The sequence below is a fragment of the Monopterus albus genome, unplaced genomic scaffold (assembly GCF_001952655.1).
Source record: "Monopterus albus unplaced genomic scaffold, M_albus_1.0 scaffold23.1, whole genome shotgun sequence".
Taxonomy (NCBI): Eukaryota; Metazoa; Chordata; class Actinopteri; order Synbranchiformes; family Synbranchidae; genus Monopterus; species Monopterus albus.
In genome coordinates, this window is record NW_018127903.1 from 3884250 (window position 1) to 3906265 (window position 22016).

General features: G+C 41.2%; 2 protein-coding genes and 1 long non-coding RNA gene across 3 annotated transcripts in view; 2 read left to right on the forward strand and 1 right to left on the reverse strand.

Annotated features, from left to right (window-relative positions):
- Window positions 1–10743, reverse strand: part of git2a (G protein-coupled receptor kinase interacting ArfGAP 2a) — a 17096-nt gene extending 6353 nt beyond the window's left edge. The window contains 16 exon segments of the mRNA XM_020594302.1: window position 1; window positions 4–40; window positions 1899–2048; window positions 2144–2286; window positions 2391–2502; window positions 2598–2695; window positions 2807–2879; window positions 2965–3016; window positions 3475–3520; window positions 5266–5360; window positions 5452–5582; window positions 5676–5762; window positions 5884–5989; window positions 6161–6273; window positions 6623–6756; window positions 10176–10743. The exon segment at window position 1 is cut by the window's left edge and continues 187 nt beyond it. Of these exon segments, the coding sequence (XP_020449958.1) occupies window position 1; window positions 4–40; window positions 1899–2048; window positions 2144–2286; window positions 2391–2502; window positions 2598–2695; window positions 2807–2879; window positions 2965–3016; window positions 3475–3520; window positions 5266–5360; window positions 5452–5582; window positions 5676–5762; window positions 5884–5989; window positions 6161–6273; window positions 6623–6756; window positions 10176–10227 (1430 nt within the window). The 5' untranslated portion in view covers window positions 10228–10743.
- A 647-nt stretch (window positions 10744–11390) lies between these two features.
- On the forward strand, window positions 11391–18603 carry ankrd13a (ankyrin repeat domain 13A). Its single transcript, XM_020594510.1, has 15 exons — window positions 11391–11968; window positions 12984–13119; window positions 13404–13528; window positions 13629–13674; window positions 13972–14115; window positions 14218–14407; window positions 14852–14918; window positions 15031–15112; window positions 15472–15533; window positions 15621–15751; window positions 15858–16015; window positions 16122–16253; window positions 16348–16508; window positions 16613–16677; window positions 16833–18603. Exons 1-15 carry the CDS (start codon window positions 11861–11863, stop codon window positions 17029–17031), a joined length of 1806 nt encoding a protein of 601 aa, XP_020450166.1. The 5' UTR covers window positions 11391–11860; the 3' UTR covers window positions 17032–18603.
- Window positions 18604–19843: 1240 nt separating this feature from the next.
- Window positions 19844–20295, forward strand: LOC109956982 (uncharacterized). The gene is made up of 3 exons (XR_002274492.1): window positions 19844–19928; window positions 20011–20068; window positions 20237–20295. It is a non-coding gene; the product is annotated as an uncharacterized LOC109956982 (long non-coding RNA).
- The last annotated feature ends 1721 nt before the right edge of the window (window positions 20296–22016 follow it).

The window sequence follows — 22016 nt, forward strand, 5'->3', positions numbered from 1 at the left end:
GCCGCCTGAGAGAGGTGTTCTCACTTTGCAGAGATTGCAGCTGGAAGAGATGGTCAGCAATACACTAAGAAGAGCTCTCAGCAAAGCAGGCTGTGTTCCCTGTCCTGATCTATTCTGTCCTTACCGCACACCATTTCAGTTTTTACCCCACTGTTCTTCTATTAAACCCTGACAATCTGCTACTGTCAGCATGCAGTCACTTGATTCTGCCAAGGATTTTATATAACACACGGTTGTAGATGTCATACTATTTGAACACCTGTTCTTTTTTTTGTTATTCCCATGATAAAGAAGGTTCAGTTAAAATTTGGATACTGCTCTCAAATAAAGAAGCCACGTTTCTGAGATGTCACAAATAAAAAAAAACTGAAGCTGCTTCAATAACAGTGAATTACAGACAATATGGCTCTGAGCTTGGTTAAGCTTCAGAGAAATATTTTATTAGTATTAGCTGAGAATAACTGCTCTATTTTGGACCAAATGTAACCAAGTATATTTTCCCATAAGAATAACCTTGTCTTCTGTTACAATATCCACAAAATTGATAATCCTTGTGACTGTTACTCAAACAGCTTTTGGGTCTTGATGACAACACCCTGCAGTTGCTAGCTGCAGCAGACACAAATTCATACCAACAAGGTCTCATCTGAACCGCCTAACATCACAGGAATAACATGAATTTATCTTTGGGAGGGATTTTCTCTTGCTCTCAGAGTGCAAAGCAAGTAATAAGCAAGCAAAAGATTGTTGCACAGGTTAGCAACACAAAGTGCAGTTCAAGTTAAAGATGTAGCTACAGTGCAGACAGACTGACTCAAGAATTATGAGAAGATAAAAAGGCATTCAAGAATGAACAAAATCAGTAAATGAATGCAAATACCTGCATTCAGTGTGGGCTGATCAGTAAAAGTGGGTAGTATGATTTAGTTACTAACCTCAGTCAGTGTTTGATAAAGGGTCTGACTGTGCTGTATGTCTATAGCATGTATGTCTACAGTGAGATGACGACATCACGTGCAACCGAGAGACACAACCCAAAACAGTAAGAGACAAATCTCCTCTCTCCAAACAGCTAAATTAAAAAGCAGTTTTAACACAGGAAAACAAAAACGTAACCTCACTGTCAAAATAAGTATCTACAACATCCCTAAAACATTTGTGGCCAAAAATAATAGCTTTCAAAATACTTTGGGTTTAGCAAGACAGGCCGCTAGGCTGAAGCACAGTGCAAACAGTTTTACATCTATAAATCAGTAGTAACAGAGTAACAGTGTTCCAGGTTCATCCCAGCTAATGGAGTGCGCTTTGTAAAAATGTGTCCAGCAAACAGTGAATCCATATGTACTAAAGCATGTAACCAAAAACAACAACTGGAAGTCATCCAAAAACATTCTATACTGTAAACAGTATATGTGATGAAGCAAGGCAGACACATCCAATTTCAGTTAGTCACTGTATACTGTACTATGAAAGGATTTTTAAAACACTGTTAATTACAACAACATGCTTGTTAGTAATATTAGCTAGAACTACAATTTATACACTACAAAAATGGGTCAAAACTATTGTTGTTATTAACTGGAGTGAGGATGCATTTGTTCTTCACAAATCCACAAAATAACACACACACACAAATCTTTAGTTAACATTCAAGCTTTGAGATTGAGCATGCTGGCCAAAACAGAGCGTGGACCAGAGCAGGGTGTCACAGCAGCCTTATCTTGTAACAGAGCATTCCTATTTAGGTGGCTTGGCCCTCGTTACAACCCACAGGCTGGGCCTCCACACCAGAGAGCGATCGCACTGGGCAGGAGAGGAGCTCTGCTGACCGCTGTGGCCCCCTCCCCTCAGTCCGGCCCCCTGTGTTAGTGATCTTATTGGTGGAGCGCGGTGGATACCTTTTTCTGCATCAGCCTCAGCTCATCACTCAAGTTGTTATTGGCTTTCATGAGCTGCTGGATCTTTGCTTCAGAGACAGAGAGTGCGTTTTTCACATCCAAGTATTCTTGCATAGTAATAGGGCCATCTGAGACATCAGAGTCCAGACTCTGTTGGGAAGAGAAGTTAAAGACAAAACAGTAAAGGCACCTAAAGGGGGACAGTGTCTTTCCAAGTTTAATTTGAGAAGGCGATGCCACGATACCTTGGTCCTATCTCCTTTTCTGGAGGGGAGCTCTTGATCTGTATCCTCATCAGATGCCACGCTATCATAGTCAGGCTGGTCGTTGTCCTGGCTGTCACTGCAGTGCCTGATGGCCACACTCTTTAGGATAAGTTCAACATTATCTGGAACACAGGGAAACAAAATGAAATTATTACATCTGTGCTAGCAAGTAAGAAATATCCAGTGCCAATAAGAGTTCAGAATAAAGTAATAGTTAGACACAGACCTTTGGGACTGGTTACTGAATTCCCCTGCTGTCTGCGCTTAGCATCACTTAGTATGTCAATTACAAGTGTTGCAAATTCATGCGCATTAAACCGTGCAAGCTTCTGTCGCCCCTAAAAAAAATAAATAAAAAAGTCCAATCTAATGCCAAAATTAATAAAGAGAAACATTAAAGTGTTAGCATGGGTGTTCAGTTAAGCTGACCAACCTGGTTTCTTGTCGATGAATACTCTGGATTCACAGGAAGGAAAGGTACCACCGTTTTCTCAGTCACCAGGGTGCTGTGATTCTGTGTGGCCAACCACACTACCAGTACCAGAGTAAGAATGAAATCAATAGTTGAGTATTCAACAGGAGAACAACAGCGATGATATTTTTAAACCATCAGTCTAAGGAAACTCCACAAAGTAACTTTACCTGCATCAGTCTCTCGTCTGTCCACCTCATCATACACATCCATGGCCAGCTCCTCAAATAAATGATTACTGAGCTGCATTAAAATACAGAAATTATACTTAGACATTAGTCAGGGAGGGAAAAAGCTCAGAACACAGAAACTCTGCAACAATACTTACAGACTGTAGCTTCTTCTTTGCTGCTTTGGCCAGTTCTGATAAATCTAGACTGCTGCAAACAAAAATAATTACCATAAATATGCTTTCACAATCTCAGGTCACCATGATGCAAGCTTTAATCTGATTATTACTTACATGTTCCTGATCCATCATAAGAGAGCAATGAAAAAGATCAAGTGTAATAATTAAAAATTAAGAGGAAGAGCAGTTGTTCTGCTGCAGTAGCACTGTTTGGAATTAAGAGTTGAACATTAGAGCTGTTCGGGCACTCCTTTAATTAGCTGCAGCAATTACAGAGCTTTTTGGTATGTCAACTACTTCACTGGGTCTGTTTCCTCCAACTCACATAATAGATGGTGCAGTGAGCTCAGCAGCGTGTCAGAACAGGCCTTAGAGCAGAAATACAACTGTAAACAACGGCATTGCTGCACTGACTCACCTTGTTGGTTCAATTTAATTTAAACCCATTCACTTAGGCACAAATCATCTATCTACTTTATGCTGTCTTACCTGTCAGCCATCTGTGGAACAATGAAGTGCTGACCACTTTTATGATCTGAAAGAAACAAAAAGGAAGTCGTGAATGACTAAAAATATTCTCAGTACTTATGGGAAATGTAAACACTTTGTATTAGTAAGTATTGACCAGGGAAGTTGAATACAATGAGTGGTTGGGGCACCCTGACAGCCAAATGGCTACTGTGTGACTCCCTGTATATACAAACACAGTGTGTGCATGATGTCAGTGGTTCAAGTCCGGCCACTGTCCCAGTCGGTTAATCAATCATAAACTTTCTTACCAAGTATGTTAAAATACAAGGAATCTGACTCCAGTTCAATAGTGTCCAATGTGCACCAGATAAACAACCATCTATTTCTAAATATGTACATGTATACATGTTAAAAATGAGCTATTTTATGTACAGTGGTTACATCTGTGAGTTAAACATGGGTTAAGTGTTGATGAGAGTGATGGCCCTGGGGAAGAAACTGTCCTTGTGTCTGGTTGTTTTGGCGCACAGTGACCTATAGCGCCATCCACAGGGGAGGAGTTCAAACAGTTTGCGTCCACGATGTGAAGATTCTGCAGAAATCACAGATGATCTTTTCTGCAGTCCTGACTGCTCACTGGAGTGTGTTCCTGTCCTGTTTGGTAGCTGAGCCAAACCAGACAGTGATGGAGGTGCAGAGAACAGACTCGATGATTCCTCTATAGAACTGTATCAGCAGCTCCTGGGGCAGGTCGAACTTCCTGAGCTGGCGCAGGAAGTACATCCTCTGCTGTGCCTTCTTGGTGATGGTCCTGATGTTGGACGTCCACTTCAGGTCCTGGGAGATAGTGGAGCCCAGGAACTTGAAGGACTCTACTGCTGATACAGTGCTGCTAAGTATGGTGGTGGTGGGGGTTCTTTCTAAAGTCCACTGTCATCTCCACCGTTGTGAGCATGTTCAGCTCCAGGCTGTTGTGACCACACCACAGGACCAGCTGTTCAACCTCTTGTTTGCAGACTGACTCGTCAACGCCTTGGATGAAACCGATTTATAATCTGTGAACTTTAGGAATTTAAAGAATGGGTCCTCTAAGGTGCAGTTGCTGATATAGAGGAGAAAAAAAGTAGCAGAGGAACGCACACATCCCTGGGGGGGCACCTGTGCTAATAGTCAGGGTGCTGAATGTGGTTTTTTCCCAGCCTTACTTGCTTCTTCTGTCAAAAAGCTGGTGATCCACTGACTGTTGTGGGTGGGCACAGTGAGTAAGTGTGGAGTGGAGGATGTCCGGGATGATGGTGTTGAACACTGAGCTGAAGTCCGCAAAGAGGGAATGTGCATAGATCCCTGGGGAGTCGAGGTGTTGCAGGATGTAATGCAATGCCATGTTGACTACACCATCCACTGACCTGTTTGCCCAGTAGGCAAACTGCAGGGGGTCTATGATGTCTTTCAGGCAGGCCATCAGCAGTCTCTCAAAGGACGTCAGATGACTACAAATGTCAGAATGACAGGTCTGTAATCATTCAGTCCACTGATGGAGGGTTTCTTGTGACCTGTGTCACTGGACTGTTCTTCCTGTCCACCTCTCTGTGACCCCCTTACCTCACAAAATAATAACAATAATGGCTACAATGCCTGAAAAATATACAACACGTGGTTGTTTTAAACTGTATAGATGAAAATGAGGATCAGTTTATCAGGTAACTTTCAAATCACAGTCACTGACTGCGCTCCTCAAGTCAAAACTCTTTCAGTCCAACCACACATAACACACAGTCATTTCAGTTATAGCTCTTTCTCATTGCATACCTGGTTTTCTCCCACACAGGTAAAATGCCAGTCGATCAGTTAGTTCATATTGAATCTCCACGAGTCTGTCTGCCAGGTCATGGTGGCCAGCTTCCCTATGAAGGCACATTGAAAAATACTATAGAACACTACAAAGTGCCCACAACACTGTGTGCTCAACTACTAAGATTACTGAAAATAGCTAACCTTGCATAGTCAATGGGAGTTTTGCCATTGCTGTCAGGGGCTCCAGGATCTGCCCCATATACAGTTAATAGCTCAGCCTGTGATACTTGTCCTGCCTTTGCAGCTACATGCAAGGGAGTGTTTCCTTTCTCCTAAAGGACAGGCAAATATAAGACCTCAAATCAACAGACAAAGCCAATGCAAAGATGACAGTTAAGGTTTCATATAGCATGGGTGAGTCTTACTGGGTGAAAGAAATTAGCTTGTGCTCCCAGGGAGAGCAACCTCAAACATGTCTCGAGATTCCCAGTGCGAACACTTGAGTGAAGTTGCTGAAGAAAAAAAAAAACAGAAAAACAAAACAGACAAAAAAGAACAACTTGACTATGCACTGATAAAGCATACCGCATTTCATCTGTCTCCTACAGACTGTGAGCAGCTAATGCTGTGTACCTTGTTTAAATCCTTCGCTGTTGAGCTGTCATCCTCCCGACACGGCATGCGATGGACAAATGCCAGCATGTGGTATTTGGCTCTTATAAAATCTGATTTATTTGGGCTTTTGGGGCAAAATGTAACATAGAGATTCAAAAAAGAAAAAGAGAGGCAATGAATGAGCAAAGAGCATATATCAACACAGGACACTGAACAATTAGGGTTTTTGTTTTTTTTACTAAATTAACATCTACTGAACAAATACTCCTCAATTATTTTAACAATGCTGACTCACTGCAGTTTGTCCTGAGGACTGGCCTTGCGTTTTCCACTCATCACAGACGCAGGGTCCAGAAGAGAGTGCTCCCATATTGAATTTGCACCATTGTTGTATAATGTCTGAACCATCTAGGTGAAATTTAAAAAAACAACTGTGTAAAATATGTTTTACTAATTTAGACTGAAGAACGCTGACTGGCTGTTAACAATTCCCTTTCTGAAAAAACATTTTCTACTGCATGTTTGCAGTACGCCTTAAGGCCAACAGACTTGTCTTAAGCAAAGATGAAGGCCTGCTAAATTTACAACTGCATTTAATATTGATTTTAGTGCAAGAAAACATGACCTCAAGTCATTTCAGGAGACAGTTCAACCTCTGAGCACTCATGAACTACACCAACAACTTCACTACAGAGAGCATAAAGATAAGTAGCACAGACACATCTAAATGTAACATTTTCCTGTATGGGATTTTTACCTGTAGCTGCGTAGGAGGCCATGGCGTGTGTGTCAGGTGGCGGACTTGGGAGCTATGCCTTCCCAGACTTCGATGAACACTGCAGCACTCATCACAAATCAACACACCCCTGTTCACTGAGGCCCATCGAGGTTCTGAGATGGAAGAGAAAACCACTCAGAATGACACTTGCAGTGATCTAATTGATGCTTGATAATAATCACAGATGATTAAACATTTTATTTAAGCAGGAACAAAAAGCTCTCCACGGTATCTCTTTTTCTCACCAACACGCTGAAACCCAGAAATCTCTTATTTATGCTGTTCTAATTTGATATTACTGATAAGCTTTTACAGATTAAAGGATAAGGCCAGTAATTTTCTATATTAACAGTATTTTCCCCATACAGAGATTAAAACTAATACTAATTTGCCTCTACTCACAGTTAATGTCCGTCAGTGTGTCAGTCCTGGATCAGCTTGTTTATCTGTACCATAGACCTCCACTGTTGTGACACATTTCTTCAATAGCAAACCCCAGACTTGAGCGTAAGGAGCTAACGAAATGTAAACAAAGCAGAGCTCAGACATGTGCAGTTGACTCTGACTCTGTTAACTTCAGGAACTTATACTCACACAGAAACTTTGGGGCAGCATAGCTGGGTCTGGGGTTTGTCAATGAAAAAACGTGTCACCTAGTGCAGAAGTGTGTTTCCCTGAAATGCTTTTAATTGTTTATTAACAACAACTGAGATCTAATGCACAGACGAAGGAGCTATCAGGACTGACAGCTCATAGACATTAGCTAATAGCCTTATCCTTTAAGGCTGATGTTATTCCACATCTTTGTTATTGTCCACAAATCCAAGAAAAAAACCAAAACCTATTACTAATAGATCCTACTGATGAGACTGTATAGCAAAAGCTTGATAGAGCGTATTGCTCTGAACTACAGAGTTTGAATGTAGTAAGTCATAAGGAATCATTAAGTTACTGTTCCTTTGTTACAATGCACTTTATTTTTCAGTCAATCACACATACACTGCCCAGGTGCCAGAAATACTCACTAGAGCACTAAATCTGTATTAATCCATTGATAGTCCTTAACAAATACACTGTTTACTCCTGCTTGAGTAGCATTTGCTGAAAATTGTTGCTGTTTTATGACACTTCTAGGCCTTTTTATAAAGAATATAAATGACATGTTTGTATGTGTTTTTAAAGATCAAATGTGTTTGGGGCTAAGTACCACAGACAGGGAAAGACAAGCAGGAAGTCCTAAGACACACACTAACAAATTGTTGGTTTTAGTCTTTTCATGAGATCAGACATTACAGCATGATGCTGGTCTTATCCTGTAAAGTGCCAGGCTCAAACCACTGGAAGTATTATTTAGGCTAATGTAACTGAAATATTACAGACTGTGAAATTCAGGTTAGAGTACTGTTAAACCTTTTATTATAACAAGATGCCTTGAGGAGGTTTTTAGACCATATGCAGACTGACACAGAATAACAAAGAGCAAAGAAGAAAAAGAACAGCCGACCCCAGAGGGCTGTAATAAGGGTCGACATAACCAGCATTTAAGGCCTTTTTGACCGCAGATTTAGATGAAGCCGTGCATCATGTAAAAAGGAAGTGAAGACTAGCAGCTGTAGGTTAGAGCTCCTCAACCTTATTGTTGAGTAACAGAGCAGCTTCCTCTTTAAAAACAAATGCCATTAAAAAAGCTTGTGATACATATTCTGGTAATGCACTGTGTCAGAAATCAGGACAGTGTGCTTAAAAGTTACAACACACTCTGATAAGAAAATAAATACGTTTACTTAGCCTTGCCCTACTTAGCATACAATCTAATATGAACATCACTGAGCTGTGCAATCTGGCGACTGTGCCAAGACCCTTCTGACAACAAACATCTAAGACCAAAAATACTGTAAATTTATATGATGCTCTGACTGCCATTAAACTGTGCTAAGCAGACTGAGTGGCTGGCACTGTGACGAGACAGACGGTGCAGATTTGCAAGCGTCTGAGCAACAGCTGAGTTGAAGGAGGAACAGCTGCAGCAGATTCTGGCACACTTGGTCCCCAGTTCTCACCTCCTAACTTCCTCTCCACCCAGACCTGAATGCTGCTGACATACCTCTTTTACCCTTTCCTCAACAAGTGCTGCTAAATTTAATACCACATCTTGAAACGCTAAAAATATTCACACCCAACAACTGGTAACAGCCATATGGAGGAGCCATCTAGGCCAGCTGCTGTGGAGACCTGGGGGAGGGTACTCAACTAGTCTGAATGACAATGAAATGAAATAAGGTCGTAAAACTCAAGTAATCTTGAATATTTAGCACACTTGTTAATGTGTGGCTTTTTAAAAAATTGTACAACAGACAACAAAACTGTACAAGGACTATTGTTGCTGGTTAACCAGGTTAAAATCAATGCCGTTCTAAACACATGCAGGATATCAAATGTTGTGGTGCCAAAATAGAACACAAATCCTCTCCACTGAATGCATACAGTCAATTCACTCGGCATCCTGTTTTGCTTCCTGTGCCTGCTGAAAAACATCACGTCATTTCTGTATAACTGGGACTTCTGAAAGTACCTCAGACACAATGCAGTGACTACTTGTTCAGGCTTCAATGTTTCACTGGAAGTGCTTAATTCCATCTTCTCTCATCTCTAACACTATTTAGGACAAACAGAACTTTGTTAGATGATGCAGATACTGGTCTTATGGCATAATGGACAAAGTACCAAATTGTCTCCAGTAGTTAATGTAGAAATATTACTGTCTAATAAGTCTGCTGCAAACTGATAATGGTACAGTGACTGATTCAGTCTGACAAATGTTTACCTTTAGGTAAAAGATGTCAAATACATACATTTTCGTTCAATCTTTAAAAAACACAGACTGTTATTCTTTTCCCTAATGCAAATTAGTATCAGTGGAGGGCAAAGCCATATCTTTAAGACTCAGTTCATGCACTAATCCTCATCAGAAAAATCAGTGTAGTTCTGCCACACTTTGTCAAGTTTTACTGCAAATATCCCTGTGTGGCCTACAGAAAGGAGTCCACAGTACCCACTGACATTTTCTGCAAGATGCAGACTCTTCCTGGTTCTATTTCAGACTTGACTGAGAAGTTACAGACCAGCTTCCTGCTTATCTTGGATCATGTCTGATAAATCTGCTGAGCATTTCTACATGTTACAGATACACATGTTGTTTGTTACCTGTGACAAACTTGTATAAAACAATTGAGCAATTACAGTGATACACATGAAAAATCCCTGGCAAGCAACACAGTTGCTGCAGACAGTTAAAAAGACAGCTGCTAGTGACTTGTCAAAACAGCACAAAGTTAACGTCTTGCACTGTAAAACCAGCAGTAAAGTGCAAACCTAAACTGCTGTTAGAAGAAGGCACCGCGGGGCAGCACTGGTAATCTGATTAAAGCCAGAAGTGATGCGTACCGTTAATGCTTTGGCTCACTTTGAAAGACCAAACGTCAGTAGGTAAATAACGGCCAACAGCTACACCCTGTGTGCGTGGTTTCCTTACCTGGAACACTGCAATCAGCGCAGACCTCGGTGTTTCGCAGGCGTTTAGACATCCTTTACTCAGGAAGAACTGCCTTTTAAAATCAAATGACTATTAGGTCTGTTAAGATAATCATTGATTACTCTGTGTGGGTGCCTTCCGCGTTAGCTAGACCAAGCTAGTTAAAAACAAACCAAACTACGACTCTGCTACTTGTTTTAACTCTTACAAGCCTTTTCGTTATGCCTGCCCTTTGCGTTACAACCATTACAGTGTCTGCACCACCAGAGTACGCTGCGTTCCGGCAAGTTAGCGGACTAGCACCTGACTAGCTAACTAGCCTATGCCCGTTTACTCTTTACTGTCTGTAACGCGACTAGAGCATACCAAGCGGCAGCTGGTGCGACTGTAACCTAGTCTCAGTGGTACAGAGCGCCCAGAGGTTAGACTTTCAGGAAACAAACTTAATAGAATAACAGATAACATAAAAGAGATAGCGCCTCATTTTCTCTTTTGCTTGGATGGGCAAATATTAATACTGACCATGTTTTTTTACGGCTACAGTTAAAATAAGCCCCAACTACGACACGATGTGTGTGTGTGGACGTGTTTTTCCTGCTACGTGGGGACTTCTTCCTGACTCCATACCAACTCATGAAGACCCTTTCACGATGGGGACCTAAATTGAGGTCCCCATGGGCAATAAATTGAATTTTAGGGTGGCGACATGGGTTAGGGTTAGGGTGAGGTTAGGGTTAGGTTAAGTTTAGGGTCAGGGTCAGGGTTAGGCAAGTAGTGGTTCCGGTTAAGGTTAGGGTTAGTCTACAGGAAATGCATGTAAGTCAGCCTGACAAACCAAACTGAGGGCATAACACCAAGTAAACGTGTGCTGCTGCAGCTGAGTTCGATCTATTCACTTTATGACCCGGTACAAAACAGTACGTTTTACAACCGATGCATGCCGGATTTCCATCAATTGGAATCCACTGTCATATTTTAAACATACTCCGCACATAAATAAAATAACGATAAAACGATGAGTCAATTGTATTACACCACTGAAGTCAGCCTTGTGTAAAAGGGCTGATCCCATTTCGAAATTATAGGAAAAACAGACAATTTACTGTCTGGTTACAGTATTTGCAGCGTTTGTTTTGTTAATATCTGCTGTAATAACTTGAGTAAAATTCAGTTATTTAACATATCTAAGTGCAAGTTCAGTTAGATATTAGTCTCAGATTGAATGTTTCGCATACCCCATACGGAAATGTCAAATGGTTGCGTCCCAACTGGAACTGACTTTTTTTTTTACGACGATGTTTTGTTTACAAATCACGTTTCTTCGCGTATAGACCAACGAAACGATTGTATCACGTTTAACTTAAATTCCGTTTTAAATGGGTTTGGCAAATCGTTTCTGCTAGATAGTTTGAATTAGACTATGAATCTCTTTCAATATAGGACACCCCTCACATTATTGGGCTTTACTCCTGGCACTTCCTTGCTCAAAAGTTTTATTTAGGGGAAGGCTTGGGGAAAAGTTGGTCACCTGTTTGAATAGTTTCAGTGTTACTGTTGTCAGATGTTAAGGGTATGGATCATATTTAGCGTGCATTTTGGGATAGCTAGCGTGTAGCATTCGCTGTTTCCCCCATGACTCAAATTTACTGGCTAACGCTGCACTGAGAGGCCCCATTAAGAGGAAGATGTCCACGGCTAACGTTAGCGAAGTTGTCCGAGTGAAGTTCCCGCTGCACTCTGCTGTGTGGGAGAATGATTACAGGAAACTGGAAGAGCAAATAACGTTACTACCGGTGGGTAAAACTGAATATCGTTAACCTACACATGGCTAGCTAGATGAAGCCAGGAGTGAGATGTTAACTCTCTGTACTCATCCGGTTAAAGCAGGCCTGTCCCGTTGACAGTTGCATCTTAGTGTCCCAAAGATTGTTTGAAATGTTTATCTAATCACGAACCAACAGGTTTGTGAGTTAACTTTTGATATTAATCCCCTGCTATCAGTTGTAATGTGGGCTGCTAACTCAATCCATTAGGTTACTCAAATATATGATGTGACAGATCTGATAATAATGTAGTGATCCTTCACTTGGCATGTTATGATGTTCTAAATTATGGTTCCTTGATGGGTGTGGAGCTTCAGGGGTTAAGAGGGGTGAAAGCGGGAGGGAGAGAAGTGTGGGGGGGATTTGAGCTACAGAGGGTGTTAGCAGGTTGTTTCTTTTTCTTATTGTTGTTGGGCTGTTGTTTTGGCGTGGTTAGGGCCAACAGTAACCGGTTGTGTGGAGTTAATAAAAAAGCGACTATGCGTCGGCACTCACGGTTTCTTCCTTGTGTCCTGTGGGACGCTACAATAATAATAATAAAAAAACTCCTACTTGTTTAGAATCCTGGTCACCTTCAGTTTCATTTCTGCCACACATGCCCAGACTAATCTAACAAGTTCACTTTTTTCAGAGGCATCTCTAACCTGATGTTTTTCCATCACAGTTAATATTGTGTATTGTTTCAGTAAAATTACTATCAATTTGCTCTGACTGTTACTATTCAATAACACATTCGCATGACTCATATGAGGACCAGACCTGCTGCTCAGTGTTGTTAGTGTAATGACTACTGCAGTTCTCTATCACTGAGTAATTAGCTAAATTAAAATGTGTAAAACTATGATGCACAATTGCAATGCCCTCAGTTACAAGTGAGGTTAGTACAGTAAGCTCTTTGTTCTCTTTAGTCTAACCAGGTGCCTAGATTATATTACACAAATAAAAGTGCCCAGGAAATGTGTGGATTTCTCACTGATTTTCTCAGAATGACATTGAGGCTGTGGATCCCAGAGGTCGGACCCCTTTGCACCTGGCCGTGTCACTCGGGCACCTCGAATCAGTGAGAGTTCTCCTGAGACATGGTGCTGAGGTGACTAAAGAAAATGCCAACAATTGGACAGGTTAGTTATAAAACTGTCGACAGAACTGACCAATGTTTCCTTCACTCCTCTTGTTTGATCCCTTAGGTTGCTATGCATCATCTCCTGTTAATGTGGTTTCTAGTAAAAATGCATATGCACTCCTCTGGCTGCTTTAACTGCAGTTTCAAGTTCCTTGGTTATTACTGTCATTGTTGATTTTTTATTATTATTTTTTTTTTAATGGGTGGTTACTGCTGCTGACAGTCAGATGCTGTTGCTCTAAGAGGTTTAGTGGTTTGTGTATACTTGCTGTATTTGTGTAGTGCTGCATGAGGCAGTCAGCACTGGAGATCCAGAGATGGTTCAGTTAGTGCTTCAACGCAGAGACTACCTCAAAGCCTCCACTGCTCTGGGAGGAGTGCCTGAGCTGCTGTCAAAGATCCGAGAGGTTTTACTTCTGATATATTTTCCCATTGCCTTGTCATATAGCTGTAGCTGTATGTGTGCCAGGAAACATTAACACATTATCATGATCTTTTCATCCACAGTCTCCAGACTTCTATATGGAAATGAAGTGGGAATTTACCAGTTGGAGTAAGTTTTCTCGTGTGTGTGTGGGGATATGTAATATAAATGTGAAGTAGACTGTGTATGCAGGGTAATTTGATCGCGTAGGACAGGTGGTTCTGTTACTGTTTTCTAATGCAGCACTTTATGATTAAATGCTCACACAAAATGCAAAATCTTTGCCAGCCAAGACGTTTTATCAGGTTATACAGGAACAACCGCATACCTGCCTCATGGCAAATCAACCATTTGTTCAGTAATGTCTCACATGTGTGCATACATTTCTTTCCATTGTGGGACACTGATTTGCTATTTTTGTCACAGTCCCTCTTCTCTCCCGGGTTTGTCCAAGTGATGTTTGTCGCATTTGGAAAAGCGGTGCTAGCCTACGAGTGGATGCCACTCTTCTTGGCTTTGAAAACATGACCTGGATCAGAGGGCGTAGAAGCTACATCTTCAGAGGAGACGGTGTGTTCTACTACTTCTTCACAAAAAAAGTTTTCTGAGGTCTCTCTCTGATTTGTACTAATTCTGTACAATGAATTAAGCCTACTGTCTGTATTTTTACAGATTCATGTGCAGAGTTAATAGAGGTGAGCCACGATGATCAAATTGTGGACACTGAACGCTTTAACATAGTCCAAGAAATGGAGGATGTCACGCTAGAGTCAATGCAGCCAGCTGAACAAGAAGTGGCCAAAAGGCTGACTACTCCAGTTGTCAACACCTATTTGGACACCAAGCATATTGATTTTGAGAGGCAAGAGTCGCAGCTTTTCCTATTGTCTTTTTTTTCTCACAACATGCATAGATCTAACTTCCTCTGACTGTCCAAAAGCAAACTCCACAGTGAAGGTATATTTAATGAGAACTGACATCTCATGGCATTTTTACAGTTGCTTTAAATCTCATCACATGTTGACCTGTCACCATAATCTTTCTTAATGAAGCAGACAAATAGTGATTTGAGCCTATGGGGAACATGTCATATCTGAAAACAAAACTGAACAGTGGAATGCAACCCTGCTAAAGGCTCTAAAATGAGAGAGGGATCACAGATTAGTGCAAATAATTGAAATTCTTTAACTGCTACTTAGCTGGTGTTCCATCAGTGTTGTAGAAATTATTCTGAAATTAATGATATGATTATGGGTTTTCTCTGTAATAATGATTGTGTTTTCACAACCTGCCTTTTTTCCCACAGGATCAAGTCTGGGATATGGGGCTGGAGAACTGACAAAACTGAAGTGGTCAATGGATTTGAAGCAAAGGTTCACAGAAATTATACATTACCGCTGTTATAAAACCAAAGTGTACGGCCACTAAACAACATGCAGCTTGTTTATAATTGGATCTTACATTAGGTTCTGCTTGTTTTCTCAGGTTTTCAGTGTGAACCATGTAAATGTGGTAATCAGGACAAGGACGGAGCATCTTACGGACGAGGAGAAAACACGGATAAAAAGTGAGTGCAAAATACTTGGTGTTACTTTCCTGTGTTCACTTGTGTGTTATCACCTGGTATTACTCACACTGTGGGGACAGAAACCTGTATGCACACTCAAACTGTGGACCAGATGCTGGGCCCCACCATGTAAATCATTAAATCTTAGAGTGTGAACTTGGTGTAAGGTTAGGGTTTGGTTAGGTTTAGGGTGAGGACAAGTAGCGGTTATGGTTAAGGGTTAGGGTTAGTCTCCAAGAAATGGATGTAAGTCGATGTAACATCCTTATGAGGAATGAAAAGATGTGTGTTTGTGTGTGTATTTATTTATTTGACTGATACTGAATGAGAATACTGAAGTTAGAGGTTCTTGTTCCAAGGTGAGAGGAACATCCTGGAGTCTCTGCTGGGGACCGTAGAGCAGCACATAAGTGCACAAGGGGTAAGACATGCATTGAGGATTTAGATGAAAATGGTGCATTTTGTTCCCACCTGGCAGCTGATTTCATATGATTTCCTGATTTTATAGGACCTTACTCTTGAGTATGCAACTGCCACCAATCCCACTGCCATCACTCCAGAGGAATATTTTGATCCCAACTTTGATCTTGGGAACAGAGACATCGGCCGACCTATTGAACTGAGCATTCGAACGCAAAAGTAAGACTTTTTTTGTTTCGTTTTGATTATAATGCCCTCACACTTTATCCCTCATAGCTGTGTGTTATCTGTATCATGAGGTTATCTGTAATCTTGTCTCCCACAGATTCAAAGGTACATTGTGGATGAGTGAGGAACATCCCCTGTCCCTGGTCGAACAGGTGACCCCTATTATTGACCTCATGGCCCGGACCAGTTCCCATTTTGCACGACTACGAGACTTTGTAACCTTGAAGTTTCCTCCTGGATTTCCTGTGAAAATAGGTTTGTGGTACTCCTGAGGGTTCCATAGAAACCACTTAAAAACAAAGAACTCTTTAATTCCTCTTTTGTTGTCTGATTTTATATTGTATGTGTTATTCTCTTGCAGAGATCCCCCTGTTTCATGTGCTGAATGCCAGGATTACATTTGGGAATGTGAATAAATGCAGTACCGAAGAGCAAGTTAACACAACACCAGCACCAACACCAACATCATCAGGAGATGATGAAGAAGCTGCAGGTAGGAATACAGCCAGTTTAACTACTTGATTAAAATACAGTTTGCAATGTCTGTGATTGCTAATCGGCTTTTCTTTTGGCTTTCATCTATCCAGCACCACCTCCGTTTCAGGTGTGTCCTTCAGTGTTCAAGGTGCCGGGTAGTTACCACCACAGAGGAGGCAGCCGCCACACGCCCATGTCCAACAACGACGAGGAGCTCTTGCAGTATGCCATCCATCAGAGCCTCATGGAGTCTCACGGAGTCCCAGACCAGGTCAACAATCATGACCTCACCACACACAGTTCTGTTCTTATCATTTTCTCATGCTCCTTTTTCATTGCGTTGTTTAAGATCTTTTTTTGTTTGTGTCATTGAAGGAGGGGAGCTGGGATGACACCAATGGTGAATTCACTGATTTAATACCCAGCAGCCAGAGTGACAGGTAGGAACACAGTATTAGGTTGCTAGCATAGCAACTACATAGTTACATGTGGTAAAGTGAGCAGTCGTGGTCCATGGATGTAGATGCTCACTGCCTGTTGGTGAAAGCCACAGAACAGAGTTGGATCTAGCGCTCCACTGTCGCTGTCATTCTAGGAGTGTCCCAGAGGGGGTGCTAGTGGAATATGGAGACACCTCCAGCCCTGCCAGCTCTGTCTCTGCCTCTAGCCCTGAGTCAGACCTCCACCTGGCCATGGAGCTCTCCACACGAGCTCAGGAGGAAGAGGAGCGGATGAGGAAGCAGGAGGAAGAGGAGCTGGAGATGATATTGCAGCTATCGCTCACTGAGAAGTAAAAGGAACATAGGGAATAATAATACAACTTTTCCAGATCCAGAAGCAACCACACCACCTCAAATTTATCTTCCTCACCACTGTCATCTATGCAACTGCAGATTTATTCCTAGAACAAATTGTTCTTGCACAGGCAAAATCAAACTCCTAGTATCTGATATTTTCCAAAAGGTATTTCTGATAAGAACATACTCCTCTATATATTTCTATCTCAGCATAGCGTGTCTTCTTCCTCAAGCCCGATTCATAGACTGACATCATTTTGCATGGGTTCTAATTTTTATTTATTTATTTTTGTTTTCAATTCCAAATCTCTGCAGCAACCCAGATCACGGTGTCATCTGGTGTGGGGTCAAATCAGTTTAATAAAGGTTCTCTGAACAAAAATTGTCCACTATCCAAGGTGACTTCATATAGTGTTGACACTCAGATGTGGCGCTTTAGGTCCAGGAAACTGCTCTTACAATTTTCCACTTACCTGTTGCCTTGGATTTTAGAATTAAAACAGTTTAGCAAAAAACAAGGCTACTGTTGACCTGAACGGACAGATCTAAGTGTTTTCACTGTGAAGTCACTTTGTTGAGGACTACAGTCTCACTGAATAACAGAAATCTCAGGTTTCCTGTTTTACATGGGTTTTCTTTCACCTTGGAATTCATTTATTAACCAGTTATAAAAGTTGTAGCTCAGCAAAATGGTGTCATTCATACATATCTCTTTATGCCACTTCAATTCAGACTGTTAGGCTCACTGAGTCAAAAGTTCATAAGTAAATGCAAGTTCTTTGTACTTTGTGAATATGCACTCTCCAGAGGAACAAAAAAGCATGTTGCTGTGAGAGAAACTTCAAATCAGCTGCATGGTAATGTAATACCTTGGCAGCAACAAGGATTTAATATTCCTGCTCTAACTTCAAGCATTATCACCACAGTTCAGACCTGCAGTAGCAGAGACCAGTCTGTCTGTGGATGTACAGTCACTATGCAGCTTAGAAGAAATGACACAGCCAGTGTTGCAGATGGCTTCGGTTTATAAGAGCTGTCTGCCTTTTCTAGCCACCAACAACTCTGAACCTCTGAGCAGAAGGAAAGACATCACAGGCTCACAGATTGAGCATGTCTGCCATTTGTAGCAGTAGTTTCTGAAGAGTGTGCCAATGGATTGCTTTCCTCTGATAACGCTCAGTGATGGTGAGGGGTGGTGCCCCTCACATGAAACTTTTTGAACACAATTTTTTAGAATTTTGTAACTTAAAACCAAGACAAAGGGGGTTCATTTGTACCAGGGTGATGCCAAGTAACATTTAACCACTACTCATCAACACCCAACCACTTTATTAAAGGTCTCCCTGCATTGCTGCGTCTTGACTTTCAGGGCTTTAGCTAAGCTACTTGTAATGATCACTTTGCCAAACTGCTGAACAGTCGCCATAGAAAAAGGCTGGCTTTGGCTGATTCAATGCAGATCTTTGTAATGCACTGTTCAAGCTGAAATGTTTTTAACATGTTAAAATTGAAAGGGAAATGTCATTTTGAAAATGTTTCTGAAATAAAAGCACTTTATTTCCACGAGGAGTGAATGTGATTCAGTTCATGTGCTTTATTTACAAAGGCAGCTGATTAAACAGGTGACCTTATATGCTTTTCTACCATGTATGCTTCTTATCAACAAGAGTTAAAGTAGGTTTACATTTTCAGGTCAAGTGTTTCATGAGTTCTCTGCACATTAAGTTTAGTGCAGTTTAACCACTTTATTACAAAAAGCAGGTAACTGCCCACCGTACTCTGACTAATCTGTTACAGAAGAAGATGATGATCCATGGGCCTTCAATTGCCTTGAACAGATTTACACATCCAGGAAAAATAAAAAGCAAATAGGCCTACTGTTTATTTCAGAAACTTGATGAGCATATTTCAACATTTATAGGAAATAAAATTAGTAAACTTTTTTATTTAAGTAGTGACAACTATCTCACTATGTAATCCAACTTTATTTAAAGTATGCAGGCCGCAAAGACACTGCCAAATGATAAACCTTTGGCAATAACTGCAAATATAATGCATCTAATTTTAACTTCCTTTAAATGTGAAGCTTAAATAATGTAGGCCAATGTAATAGCCCATGTGGTTGTAGAATTAAGAAAATACATTATACCAGTGTCATGTCCCTCTATTTACATAGGTCATTTCCAATTACAGTAATTACAGCATATCACAAATAGGTAGGTGTTAATTATCCAAACGTACAGTCATTCTTACAGTAAATAAGCTGATTTCATGACAAATTAAGCCCCCGTTCACATCTACTTGAGCAGTCTGGATGTTTGCAGTGATGCTTGTTGTCCGGTAGGTGGCAGTGGTGGCGACTTTTCCCTCAGCCTGGTCCCATCAGGAGGTGATGGTAGTGACACCGGGGCGTGCTCGGTTCAGGTATCACTTTGCACCGGGAATAAGACACATTTGACCCAGTGACTTTATCTCCTGCAGGTTTCTGGCCAGTTTCACCGACGAGACAGTGGTTTGTAGACGCAGACAGCCATGATAATCATCAGCACCAGCAGGACAGCGAGGACGCTCCCCAGCGTGACTGAGAGGAAAAACACAAGCCAGTACTGATGATCAAACAAATGATTTAACTGGTTTTACTGGGTAAAATTCTCCTGGTTCATTAGCAAGTCTCTCTAGAGTATAAAAAGGACGTCTATAAGTCTATGAACACCTTACAGGGCCCTGGACTGTTTGTCAGCATCACTGCCTGCGCCGACAGTCCGTACACACTCTACCATCAGGTCTTACCTAAATTCTGCTTCTGTAGAAACATATACGCTCTCTCCGTAAGTTTGGAGTCGTCGTGTTGCGCGCAAACTAACAGACTAAAACACATGATCGCAGCTTGTGAGGTGAGATACAGCATCGTAGCGGTGGAGGCTGAAGGATGATGTGATGAGGATAGTGAGTCAGGCGTTTCTTCTTCCTCTGCAGGATCTGGGTCCTAAGGAAACTGGGCTTTTGGACTGACTGCTACGACTGAAAGGATTAGGTAACACATTAGGGCGAATGATTTTCCTGGATAGAACAGTGTTTGGTGCTTAGCCCAGAAAAAATGTTCTTGGAAGTAAATGTTTAATTTATTATTGTACATTTTGTTCTTTATGAATGTTAAATTGTAGTGTTACTTGTTGATACATTTCACTTTTTTCATCTTCAGGAGACCTACTTATTCCCTGGGTTAAGGTACAGCAGGAGTTAATTGGAATGAATTAATTGTAAGTCTACAGTGGACACCTTGTCTAGATGAGTTATCCCAAACTCAGAAGTTTATGGGAAACTCGGTTTTTGTTTCTTATCAGAGTTAGTTCAGTTAACTCAGAGTTAAGCTTGTGCATGGTGACTATAAAAAGCCATCATCAATGGAGCTTTGATATTGTGATTCATCATGGCAACGGGTAAATAAAGAGAGAGCCGCTCTTTAAAAGAGCCTGAACCGAAGAGAAGAAAAGATTAATAAGTCCACTCATTCATTTGTTTAGCAGATTTCTTTATGGTATAGGTCTGGAATCCTACTGCTTGTTACATTAAGTTAAATAAGATATATTTATTCAGCTGCAAGCTGATGGGAACGTGACTCACCCTGCCTTTCTTGTTCTTGTGCAACTGCACCACCTCAGGCACCCAGTTAATATAAAACACAAATTTATTTTGCTGAGTGGTGACTTGAGGAAAACTTTGTGTGCATGTGAGAAGAAGATAAAGAAAGAGAGAAGACTTTTGAGATTAAGGGATCGTTTGTGTCTTCTTGGTGTTTTGCATCTCTTTGTGGTTATTTTGTATTGTTTTGTTGTCAGTTTGTGCCTGTTGCATTAAGCTGTAGTTCTGAAACTCAATAAAGTTACTTGAGTAATTAACTCATTTTGTAAGCAAAAGTGCCAAGAAAGTCTCATTCTAGTTTCAGCTTCTCATAATTTAATATTTGCTGTCTTCTTAGACTTGATAGACTAAACAGTGACAAGCTTCTTTCAGTTTTGGCCCTTTACAGTATGTTATGTCTTGTGACAGTCAGTTCTAGGGTTAAGGAAGCCAGGGCTTCTCCACACTACAGAGAACGAGGCCAACTGAGTCGACTCACATCATAAGAGCCTTTTCTCCTTCCCCTTCTTCTCAATGTGTGAAGGAGTCAAGTTTCAATTTATTGGTAGTTTGGACAGTTGTTGAGTCCTCTTTAAATCTGTATATTTGTTGGAAAAGTCACTGAGGTAGTCAGAAGATGTCCAGGAACCAAGAGAAATAAGGCACAGTTGAGGCAAATACAGGCCAGATCATGGACCCTACTGAGCTGGAGCTGTGTGCCATGGTTGTGCAGTTTCCAAAACCAGAGAAGGATCCCTCTGGTTTTGTGAATTAGCTGACATGGTATGCCGTTAGCATCCTACTAAGAGGCTTAATGTCTAATTGATGTTGACATATTTAAGGGGTAGATTAGAGCTGTGACTATTGCAGTTCAAGATGAGGATGCACAGAGTAGACCTAACTGCATAAAGGTGCATAAAGCTCAGTTAATGTGTTGTGCCCTTAGGCTGGGAACAGTGGAGGGATCAGAAGCAGAACACCTCTCACTTCCTCTCATCTGTATTTCAGCATTATTTTTTTAAACTAACCTACATTTCTTGTCCTCAGGACCATGGTTCTGATGACTAGATATGTTGTGAATAGACTGCACTGCACAACACCAAACTGTTTCCTGTCCTGCCAGCGAAACTGACGTGGTACGCTGGCACCCAGAAGTTATTGTGGAGAGCTGTGAAGAAGATGACCATGCTGTACCAGACCTTCATTGATGATGAGACCTCTGCACCACAAGGAATTGATCTCAGATATCCAACCTTAGGAAACTGAAGCTAGAGCAAACAACCTGGTGACTAGAGCTTTGTGTCTAGCAACACCCCTGGTCTATCTGAAAGCTGCTGGTGTTTCCTGGTAGTTTTGTTTTG